At 39.1% G+C, this 12,646-nt stretch overlaps 1 protein-coding gene across 1 annotated transcript in view; it reads right to left on the bottom strand.

The window, feature by feature from the left end:
- Window positions 1–12,646, bottom strand: part of COL24A1 (collagen type XXIV alpha 1 chain) — a 150,441-nt gene that overhangs the window by 120,417 nt on the left and 17,378 nt on the right. Inside the window, exons 4-6 of the mRNA XM_054212881.1 lie at window positions 7,855–7,908; window positions 5,049–5,102; window positions 894–947 (exon numbers count right to left, since the gene is read on the bottom strand). Coding sequence (XP_054068856.1) covers window positions 894–947; window positions 5,049–5,102; window positions 7,855–7,908 — 162 coding nt within the window. The remainder of the gene's footprint in view (window positions 1–893; window positions 948–5,048; window positions 5,103–7,854; window positions 7,909–12,646) is intronic.

Below are 12,646 nucleotides of genomic sequence, written 5' to 3'. Positions count from 1 at the left end.
TTTACGTACACATCAGCAGGTAGTAAACAATAATTATTTTCTAATGCTTGCTTCATTACGGAGAGTGGTCCTGGACTCCTACAGTGTTTTCTACTTAGCACAAATGTTCCACAATTGAACTACTAGGAAATACTCTTAATAAAACACCATAAATACAAGATATTCTAAAAGATATAGTGCAGGCTAACACATTAGAATGCAAACATGCAATTACATCTTTTTAATATTATCACATTGATTTTAAAGTTTCATACACAGTCAGTAGATTTACAATCTAAAAATGAAATAATTACAAACTTCGAAACCCATAATTTCTATGAAAAATCATTTTAAATATTTATACTCAAATATTTTGGGCAGAGAGAGCAACCACTAGTTTAGCTGAAGCAGCTTAGGAGGAACCCACAGGAAAAGCCTCTGAAGTGAAAGGACAAATCTTAGCATCAAAAGTCTGTTAAAAAAAGTGGTTAAATACAACATGACATGTAATAATGTGTGCACTTGTCATCACCATATTTTGTCTGTCTCGCACAACTTTCTGGACTAATGCAAGGTACTAAAAAAACCTGGAATCTGTACTTTGTTAATCAGTGTGAACAGAATTCAATTTTATTGTTCAAAAAATACTTCCCATTTAATTTTGTTAATTTTATTTTTATAAATGAAACAAAACATATAATTTAAGTTTCAGCTTTGAATATAATTTTTTATTTGTCTTTGGTTCATTACATCACCTGTGCCTGCACTGGTCAGACTCATATAATTGTCAAAACATACCAGCATCACAATAAATACAAAGCATTGTGCTGTTATAACTTATCGGAATATTAAACAACACTTTAACAGAAGAATGAGACAGACAAAACATTCCTCTATAATTAAGAAAATATTACCTTTTCTCCACGTTTTGCCTGTCCTGGAGAGAATCCTGGGTCTCCTTTAGGGCCCTGTCACAGAGAAATTAAGGCCATTAATATCATTAGGGAAGAGAGTTTTCAATATATATGGAAAAAAATATTTTCAACTGTTATAGCAAGTGAAGGGGGAACGTTCATATAAAACTCACTTGTCTTTACAGATTTTTTTTCCCCATAATTTTTTCAGTAAAGAACTACAAAAAAACCGTAATAGCATGAGTTCACATCGAAATGAGATTCGTATTTTCCAAATTTCATAATGTCACAACAACTTTTGATAAGCAGATTTTTTTGGTAAATCCGAGCAGGGTTACAGCAGACTCCCCAGCTGAAATGCTCTCCTCATGTCTCCACCACTCCAGGACACCATCTATTCCCCGAACACTGAGCAAGAGCATTGGGCTGTATTACTGCCTTGACTATAATCTTGTCCAGACTTCCTCACGCTCAGTACCACCCCCACGCAGCATGGACAGGGCTGTAAACATGCAGCAAAGGCCTCTCTTCGATCACAAATTACTTCCTAGCAGATGAGACTGCTCGTCATTCTTGGCCAGGAATTACTGTCCACATCCAAGACTAGGCCGCGGAGAGGGGAAGGACCCTGCCACTCCGATCTCTCCTGTTTCAAACTCCCCGCTGACAGAGGCCGCCGCCACCACACGAAACGCTGCAGAGGCCTGGGGCCTGCCATGGGCCTGGAGCCAGGGCTGGTCGGGCCCTGCAGCACCGGGCAGCCGGCCCTGCAGCGCCAATCGGCCACGGGCAGCCGGCAGCCGACCCACACCCCTCAGAGTCAAATTCACTGTCCTTGAAACAGGAGTCACCAGCAAATGGCACCTCTGGAGACAGCCCCGGGTGAACTGCTTCACCCTGACCGAGTAGTCCCCTGGGGAGTTCCCAGAGCCAGAGCCTGAAACCACATTCGTGCACTAATAACTGAAAACACAGTGACTGAGGAGGAAATGGGGAACCCCTTGGCCTAATTCATACTAAAAGCTGCATGCAAAAGGCACTGGAAGATTTCATTGACCTGTTCATATAAATCATAGAATGGTTAGAGTTGGAAGGGACCTTAAAGATCATCCCATTCCAACCCCCCTGCCCTGGGCAGGGACACCTCCCAGTAGACCAGGCTGCTCAAAAGCCCCATCCAGCCTGGCCTGGAACACTTCCAGGGATGGGGCATTGACAACTTCCCTGGGCAACCTGTTCCAGTGCCTCACCACCCTGACAGGAAAGAATTTCTTCCTAGTATCTAATCTAAATCTACCCTCTTCTAGTTTGAAGCCATTACCCCTCATCCCAGCACTACATGCCCCTATAAAAAGTCCCTCTGCAGCTTTCCTGTAGGCCCCCTTTGAAGTACTGGAAGGCTCCTATAAGGTCTCCTACAGTGCTCTTGATTTCTAAGCCGTAGAATAACACTGGGTGTTACACACAAGCATCAAGATCTACTCTTCTCACTCAAAAATACATTTTATGTAGCCAAGGAAATAAATGTTACTATTGAAGTATCCCACAGCAATGCTAGATTAAAAATAATATGTGCCCTTCACTGAAAGGTAGCTCACAGTCATCTAGCAAGTCCTCATCCTCTTTCTCCCTCCCCATCATGAAGGCAGGATCAAGATTACAAGTCACTCCCAGGACCAGATGGCTGGAGATTCCAGGCCGTCCAAAGCAAAGTCAGGTTGGACAGGGCATTGAGCAACCTGATCTAATGAAAGGTGTCATTGCCCGTGGCAGAGGTATTGGACTAGATTATCTTTAAAGGTCCTTTCCAACCCAAACCATTCTAGGATTCTAAAATTGGGAAAAACGCCTGTGCAGACATTGCCAGCACAATGCTACTGTCAGGGGAAACACTGGATGCTCAGAAGGACATACACGACAAGCAGTTCAAGGCTTCCTGACGGCCAGCCATTTTAGATCTGTAACATACAGGGCTTTCATGTGAAATGCTGCAGGGCCAGATCCTCCTCTTGTGAACGGTGCTGCAGATTGGAGTTATTGTTCTCTCTGCAGTTCAGATTTGTACACGAGGCCACTTGAGAAGTTAAGCTTGTTGAATACTAAATAAAGGCTGGAAATATGGCAAAATGAATCTGTTATGTTAAATTGATGTGTCAGGTCACAGAGAACAGTTCTTCAGCATGGCAGGAGTTGTCCGAATATTTTACAGCTGATTTACTTTTTGGAAGGTAAATAGTTATATTCCTTGAAGAACTCCAGTCTGTCTCCTGCTTCCGTTTTCCAGTGCAGGCATATTAAACTAAGAGTTGTAATAAAATTGTCATCATCTCTCGGCTAGTTAAAACAAAGGCCTTCTGATAACTTGATAACTTACCCATCACCTTTCCCTTCCCTTTAAGCACAATTAATTCCTCATTATTTTTAATATAAACGCATGGCCTTCAGTTGTGGATTAACAACACTTCACCACAGGTTAAGATTTGAGGATAAAATAAAGCACTTCATTATTTAATCTATGTAACTTTATAGTGTAGTTAGAACAGTGCCAGAATCCACAAACTAGATTTTCTTAACTAATCTATTTTTTCAGAGGGCCAGGAATGCAGCCAAACTTCATGAATACTTTTAAATTACTTTAAAAACACTCACTAACTGTTTATCAGGAATTAAATGCCAGGGACATCAGTTATCGATTGGAACTGCTGGCACCCGCTCAGGACTGGATACTATACTGTAAGGGTATCAGCTAATGTTGTTCCATGCTTCAAAAGCAAGTGCATAAAGGATGCTTCAGCACAGGAGGGAAAAACTCATGCATCTCAAAGGCAGAATAAAATTCTGCATTAATTTACTGCCAGAAAAATGTTGCAACTCGTCTATGATATTTTAAGATCAAACAAAAGCGTGTTTCATTTCAGCTTACAGTCAGTGCGGGTCAACTGGATCCTCAAAGTCAAACCTTGGTGAGCACCTGGCTAATTTTTATTTAAAGACAAGTGTTTCAGAAGATACTTGTATTGAAAAGACAATTTATAGTCTAACAGAAATGAAAGAGATCACTAAGCACCTAGTAATATATAGGTACACGCACACACATACAATTCCTTCTAGTCTTAAAATCATGGAGACAGCTACAGAACTGATCAGAATTATGATCCAGTGGAGGGGGAAAATACATTATAAAACAAATCCTAGGAGAAATTGTTTACAATTATTTTCCTAGAGATGTATTCTATTATACCGCCAGCATAAGTACGGTAAAAATTAATTATGAGTCTCTAAGTTTAACTGTTCCTATAGAAATAGATAATAATAAAAGCACACACAAAAAATAGAGTCCTTTGGTTTTACAGTGTTTGACACTGAAAGCTTTATTAAATTTCTTTTTATGTCCTCAAGCACTTTTTAACACCTGTCAAGACAGGTCAGATTCCTGCCATTAGGAATTGTACTAAAACAAATCATGGTTGCTGCTGTTTTTTTCCTAACATATCTATCAAATTGCTTAAACTAAATATGAGTTGAAGGCATTCCACAACTGCACAAATCTGTCAAATCTATTTAAAGGGTCTATGTTACACAAGTTTGAAGGGTTTTATTTGAGCTTCCAGTCTAGTATTTTGTCTTTAGTTTTAAATATCACATCCATAAATCTTCAGAAAATTATTCTAGCATATTAATTAAGTGATAACATCTGAAATATTAGAGTATTTGAATATCAAAGGTTGGGCACTGACCAAAAAGAGAGGAATTTATAGAGAATGACAGACTATTTTTCTTCCTTTTTTTTTTTTAAGCAAGGCAAAAGGTCACAGCAATTAAATGTTTATTCTCACTTAAATTCCAGTTTGTCAAACAGGCAGAGGTGATTTACAGAAACTCTTTTGGGAAGTACACACTATTTGCATAGATAACAGTTTCCAAGTCATCATTCTGCACACACAGGGTTTTTCCCCCCCCCCGAATAAACTACTATTTTTTTTTATGTGAAGTTAAATTTGATTGATTACATTTAATTAAAATATGTTTATAGTAACAGTCTCCATCCGTAAACCAAAGAAGGCCAATTGCTTCTATTATAGGAAACAGTTCTGTGTCTTCCAAAAAGTCATTAAGTTCATGTATTTACATGGCAACATGGAAAAATTAACTCACCTTTGGACCTGGCAGTCCTGGCAAACCTGGATTACCATGTGGTCCTGGAATACCCTATAAAAAACAAAAACAAAAAAGGAGTGGGACAAGTGTGAACAGTTTGCAGAGTCATTTTACTGCATCATTGCTGCTTTTAGAAGCACTGGTTGAGATTTTCAAAGGATTCTCAAGAAATAAAACATGTACATCTTCCTAAAAAAAGTCAAAGTCAAGTATTTCCCTTTCTTGTAAAAAAAATAATCCTAATTTCTATTGTCTTCCAGGTATTTGGTGCACAGTCACAGCAACGCTGCTCTCCAGCTACAGAACTTGGAGGTAAGAGATAAAATCAGAAAAAAAAAAAAAGAAATAAAAATCACATTCTGAGGTACCCAGCTATATAATGCAATGAGAAAGAAGTGGATCAGTTCTCACTGACTTAAAAGATGACTCAAAGCAATGTATTCCACCTTCTCCAAACAAAACACAGACAAAAACTCTTCACCAACCCGATCCTCCCACAGCCAGTGTAGAAAATGGGCTCGTTAATAAAGAAGTTGGACTTAAACCATTCCAGGAACAGAACAGGCTATCAGGTCTACCTACGCCTTCCAGGATAAGTGTCTGTTCCTGCAATACACTCCGCAATCCTCACTCCTTGACAAACTAAACATTAGGGAAAACATTTGCTGCAGTGGCTATCAGCAGCTATTCATCTTCCACACACTGAAGGACCTATCCCAGGTAATTGGCAACAAAGCTTTTGTTGAATTCACTAAGGCCAAAATTTCATGCAAACAATTAATCCAGATACCAAAAATAATAAGAATCCTCTTCAGCTTTCTCATATATTCAGTGATCTAACAACAGATAAAGTCAGCGTCTGTCTTTCCCCCACATGAGGCTGAATTTACCAGTTATACCTTGCAGTAACATGGGAAGCTGTATCTGTTAAGTGCTCCCTCTCACTAATGACAATGTTGACATAACTCCACAGAAATGCTAATCCCATGTGCTGTTTGAGAGATTAATTTGCACGCTGGCAATTTTGGAGGCGCTCTCAGGGATTTAGGAAAAAGGAAACAAATAGAAAGTGCCAACATAGCTGCAGTAGCTTCAAGCTTTTGCTGCTTGCAATGTTATTATTTTGGGGCATAGTACTGGAACACAGAGGTGCAGGAGTGTCCTCCTGAAATGAGAGGCATCAGGGGAATTTCATCTCATCACTGAATAATTCTGAAATGGCTGAAATTTCATTCTTGAGAAACTCAGAACAAGCCAAGACTCTCAGAAAACTTTAACTGTCAGATGTGGATTTCTCTACCATAGAATTACAGAGATCAAGATCAGATTTTAATGGAAATCTCTAGCCATTAATCAGGCATTGATACCATGCCCAAAGTGTCCAACCCCAAACAAACAACAAGTGAGCAAGAGAGATCTCACCAACCGGCATGACTTTAAACATACAGGCAGACTCCTCTAAACCAAAGATGACTTCCCAATTGTGCGGATCTACTTGGGTATGTGGGATCCTGCCTCTGATGCCAGACATATCCTTGGCAGAGGCACTATGCAACACCAACACAAAAAGCTGAGTTGTAGAGTTGTCAGCTCTTATGTAGAAGGATAATTTGATAAAAGGATCCAAGAAGCCAGGAAGATACAGATTTGAAGGAATGCTTTTCATTTTATACTTTTAAATATGTCTCATCTACTCCCTTGCCTCTTACTTCTCTAAAGCATCAGTTTGTTTTTTGGCCCTTTTGACCAGTGCACTTTCCTACCCAGTCAGACCAAGTTTTGAAAGCCAGCAAAGCACAGGATGTTCAACACACTATTGAGCAGCAGTTTGTTTAAACGTTCCTCAAAGGCTGAGTCAAAACTCCTCCCACAGATCTGCTGAGCCTTCATAGAAACTTATTTCACACTTGCGATTTGCCTAGATGAGTGTGCTCCAGCCATAAACACTTACATTCCCAAATACCATGTCCGGAAATTATCTACACAACAAATCCTCACCTGTTCCCTCCAGCTACCATTCCTCTAAAAGCCCCCAAATCAACCATGACCTCAGGGACTCCTCAGGCATATTTTTTTGTATACAATTATGCAAACACAGATTTACCCTCTTTTGCCCCGTTAACTGGTCCTTGCAGTGGCACAGGCTTCTCCCACGTGCTCTCGGCAGCTGTGGCGCGGGTGTCTGCTCACTGCGGCAAAGCCTGTGCTCTGTCCCCACTCATGTTGGGGTGTGCCCAGTCATACCAAAAAAATAGTAAAAATCAATGTTTGCTACTGTAGCTCATTTCTTGGGCAAATTACCCCAATATCTATCACCCCTTTTATCAAGCCGCTGTAACACAAAGACTAAAACAGATTTTTGGGAGTGATTCCCCCCCTCCCCGGCTATGTTTTGCACTGGTTAATTTTGTAACCACTGCCTGCTCCTCTGTGGTCACGGCATGCATTGCTCACTCCCCCTCATTCCAAACACAAATGAACATGACCTTACATTGCAGCAGATGGGAGCAGCATGGAAAAAATAAAAGTTAACACTGCAAGCAGCAAAAGCTAGGTACAAATGTAACCGCGCTCTGCGTACGCACCCATACACAGAATTAACTATGCTGGAGGCTCACAGCAGAAAAAAAAAAACCCTGTTTGCTTTGCCTTACTTTAACCTATCTGCCAAATGTTAAGAATCATACACTTTCATAATCACCAAGCGTATGAATAAAGTTGAGAAAAAGAAAATGATGCAAACTCCAGTTTCATTATTGGTGACCTGGTTAATGCTGCAGAAGAACACAGCCGTTTTACTCACCCGCGGACCTCTCTTTCCTGATGGACCAGGTAAACCTGGAGGACCTGGAGGACCCTGGTGATAGAAAATCAAAACAATTGAGGCTAAAACCCAATACAAGGAAAGCATCACAAGTCTGAATGACACCAGTTCTTCTAACTGATGACTTTCTGCTCATGCAGACCTTCTCAACTTGAAAACCAATTCCCAAACTATAAGCACGTGTGGTTTTAATCTGACTCCGAAACAGATTTCTGTTTAGAAAGTATCGTATGTCAGAGGAACTGTAGCTAACAATCTAGATAGATAGTTAACTTTTACTTAAGTGTATTTGTATTAAAGGAAGAAAAGATCAGTTCACGCATTAGAAACGAGCAACTGCAGTGTATTTCAAAACAAAGAGCAGAGAATTATTAAGCCTTGTTAATAAGCATGCTGGCATGCCAAACACATTTTAGAAAAGTCAGAAGTAACTGGAAAAAAAATGGGATACCACCTCACAGAAAAGACAGACATGAAATAGAAGAAAATAAACACAGGCAAATGATTGTTCAGTTTCCTAATAAAAGCTTCTGATAAGAATAACTGGTAGTATGTTTGCCCTTGTATATAATGAATATCATTCTCGTTAAAGAAAATGCAGATTTTTTAAAAATGCTAGTATATAACCAGATGTATCTTTTGCAAATAAATTATTAGTCACTATAAGAATATTACACAGTGTACCACCCTCTGTATATCTAGTTGTTTTGATCACAGAAACCTTTCCTTGTCTGTATCTACTTCACAGTACTCAAATAGAAACGAGAGCTCTATACTAAAATCTACCCTAATTAAAAGAAAAGAAAGTAAAAAAAAGAGGGAGAGAAGGAGGGAAAAAAGACAGACACCCTTTGGGGTTTTATTAGCAACCAACAAATTATTTTATTATGACAAGAGTTGCATTTTTAAACACCTAAAGCTTTGTGGAAGCTGTATTTCTTCTTCCTTGCAAAGATAACATCACTGGCAGAGAAGACACTGCTGATTATAGACTTTAGGCATTGTCAAGCCAATTACATTCATTTGTCCAAAATGCAGACCACTTTGGACAAATGTGGGAAAAACACTGTTGTTCTGAGGAAGAAAAAAAATAATAAAATTTTCCTCTCCAATTAATCATAATAATCTTAGGAGTCTAATTGTAGTGCAACTGCCCATTTATAGTTGGGAATATTTGTATATCCATACATACCACATTAAGTTATGCTGAAACCCATACTCTGCTCTTCCCTTTCTGTGTAATTTGGAAGACACAAATCTGTGTAACAGTCCTGGTCTTTAGGTCAAACCGTAACGTGTGATACTTTTAGCATAGGAAGCACGCTATTCACCCTGACTGCATAAATGCTCACTAGCATCCTCGTATTTTTCTAATGTAAAAAAAACCCCTGTGTTTAATAACAACAACAACAAAATGTAGCAGACAGACTCATGGAAAGCTCTTGGCCTGGTGTTCTTGTCCAGGTCAAAAACGTACCTGAAATGGCACAGAGAGCTCCCACCCTGCCACTGCTGAAGCAGTATGCTCTCTAGTATCTCCTTTCAAATTGTAAGTTAGGAGATGCACTTTTCTTAGAAAATGATTCTGGGACTACAAAGGGAAACATATTATATTTTTTAAGTAAAATAGTTGCAACTAGTGTGCGTTCTTTTTCAATTTGGGGTACAAAGTTCTTCCATATCCCTGTTTCAGATGCTTTCTACATTTCCTTAAAAGTACTTAGTAGAGCACACGTAAGTCTTCCTGCAAACACTTTTCTGACTAGTAAGAAGTTATTCCACCCTACGTACTCCTTCAACCTATGAAAGCAACTACAGCTTCAAATCAGCATGACTGTTTTTATATGAGCTAGGAAGCTATTTATGCCTCTTAGGCATCCATGTAAGCCTCAGAAGTCAACATCTGTGAGCGAGCCAACCTCTCTTAGACCAAGGAATTAGTCATTTGTTTGAATAGCTTTTCCTCCAACTACTGGAAAGAGTAATTAAACAAACCTGAAGCAATTAAAAGTGTTAATGTGGGTTTTTTCCATTTGACATTTTAACCACCAACAAAAAAATAGTTACTTTGTGTAAATATTACTGATGCAAATTTAAAATTCATTTACTTAGTAAGATCAGTTTGCTCAAAACAGATCATATGTACCTTAAGAAAGGTAATACAACTTACTGTCCTTAATAATTGTAAAAAATTTCATTTAGCTATTGCAGAAAGATGCTCAAGTTCCAAATACTCATGGTTTTATCATGAAATAGTACAAGCAGATGCTACTCTTCCAGAAATTTTCACTGCATTTCAAATGGTCATTGGGATGAATGTAGTGGTGAACTTTCATAGACGTTTTTTAGGATATTGAAGCCCTTCTAAAGATGCATGCATTTTAAACTTGCCCTACACCAGAAGTAATAGGAAACATTTCATTTACATATAACAAGCCCGTAAGATTTCAGATGCACAGCAGTAAATTCTGCATTAAGTAGTTAAAACTTCTACACAGGCATATGCTGATCCGGTTGCCATTCAATATCTAAATCATATTCACTGAAATTTCTCTTCAAAAGCCATTTGACTACATCCCAACCACTCAACCTCAGCTCACCTCAAGCACTTTTGTAAAAGGCCAAATTAAAGAAACATATGAGTTTAGTGCTTGATCCATCAAATACCTAAGGCAGGTAGTCCGTGGGCAAAACAAAAACCCCATGAGTGTTTCTGCACATCATCACCAAAATACCTGAAATACAGCGGGGAAGTACACAGAAACATCAGGCTCCAAACTTCTTCTAAAAAACTCTCCATGAAAGGAAATTCCACTTTTAACATTGCTAATATCACTTGTGCTATTGTGCGGGTATCGCTCTGATTAGCTGTGTTTTCCTTAAGTCACACCTAAAATTTCCTGCTCTGTCTTGCCATACTTTCTATAAACAGGCAAAAAGTATCTTTATGAACTCACCCTTTGCAAACTATAACATTTGTCCCTTACTTTCATTACTAAACACACTTCTGTTTTAACCTTTTCTCAGAATCATATTTTTTATAACTGTGCCACATTTACAGCAACCTTCTGCAATCCTTCTAGTCTGTCTACACCCTTTTTAAAGCTGATCACCCAAAACTGAGGACACTTCTCTGAACTGCAGCCTCAGCATACCCAAACCAGGAGAGAAATGGCCTGTCTCTGATACTCACCACTCCTGGTAACGTACCAAGCACCACAGCGGTAAGATGCATTTATTCTCTAGTGCACTGTACCATCACTTTGTCACCCCTCATCTGACTGCTTAACCAATCACTCCCCCATCCTCTATTTGTACTTTTAATTTCTGTACTACTGCACTAAATTTCACCCCATCAGTTTTAGACCATCTGGAATTCTGAGTCTGCCACTCAGAATTCTTCTACCTACTCCCCTACTCCTAGCATGCTTTGTCTACCTTTTTAAAGCATATTACTTCATACAGACATTAATTTAATTATTGAGCAACAAAGATCCTACCAAACATGAATATCCACCTATTTTTTCTTCTTGCTTATTTGCATTTCACTGGAAACGATAAAAAAAAAAATGCATGCTTCTCTTTCCAAATGCCCTGGAGCAGGCAGTCACTCGTGTATGATTAACCTCCTTTCTTTACAGCTGTGGAAGTCTTTCCCTTTCTCTGTCAAGAATTCCTACAACAGCCAAAACGATGTCATCAACATCAGAGGAATATATATATATGGCTTTGGGTTATGGATTAAAGCCTTTCAATAATGTTGTGTAGAAGATAGGGAAACTGCATCAGTTTCAGGAGAATTAAATTAAATGTTTACATATTTAAGACTAACATTATCTTTTTGCTACTAAAAATAAAACAGCTATAATAAGTTTTTATCTGAATCAGCAGCTACAGAGATAAGACTTTTCAGCCTGGGCAGAGAAACGTGAGGGTTAGCTGCAGAGAGAAAATGCATGGAAGTCACTAACTGCTCAATATATCCCCTGGGGCCGGGGAGAGCCTCAGCAAGCAATTTTGTTCGGCTGGGAAATAAGCTAAGAGGGAAATAAGCTAAAGTGTAAAAGGGTAAGTAAAATAAGTGAAATAAGCTAAGATTGAAAGGGTAACTGATGCTACCCTTACTTGCTGTTTATTTAGCACCACATTTAGGATCTCTGAACCGCCTTCTCTCAAGATTCTCGCTCTCACACCTCTGGGTTGGAAGAGCATCTTACCCAGGACTCAGTTCTGCCTAATGCAGGGCTTGCATTTCCACTTCCTCCTGGCAATATCTCCAGACTGCTTCTCCTCACCAACTAAGGAACACCACCTTCTGGTCTTCTACTTCTCCTCCTGGCTGAGGGTTTTCATAATCCAGAAAGCTTTTCCAATAGAGAAAAATAATTCCTAGCTGATTTCTCAGGCCAAATCCTGTGCAGATGGGCCTGTAGATGCAGTTACCTACCAGCAATTAACCTAAACACCTCTTCAGCTCACAGAAACCCTCCTTCTACTAGCATAGTTCTACGTATCATGTTACTGCAAACTGCTTTAGGACTGTGTAATGAAGAATAGAAGTTAAGCAGTTAAAAATACACACCAGATTTTTTTTTTTTTTTTTTTTTAATCTTTACACAGTGCCAACATCCTCTGCAACACAAAAAAAGAGTGGCTCATCAGATGAACGAACAGCTTTCCCTCTAAACTAGTGGTTCAGGAGACCACACTGTTCCACTTTAAATGCACTTCGTATTTTTGTAGGGGATTTTGGTCATTGCAACTACTAGAA

The sequence above is a fragment of the Rissa tridactyla genome, chromosome 8 (assembly GCF_028500815.1).
Source record: "Rissa tridactyla isolate bRisTri1 chromosome 8, bRisTri1.patW.cur.20221130, whole genome shotgun sequence".
Lineage (NCBI taxonomy): Eukaryota > Metazoa > Chordata > Aves > Charadriiformes > Laridae > Rissa > Rissa tridactyla.
The sequence above is the reverse complement of the archived record's forward strand: the minus strand, read 5'-3'. Positions and strand labels throughout refer to the sequence as shown.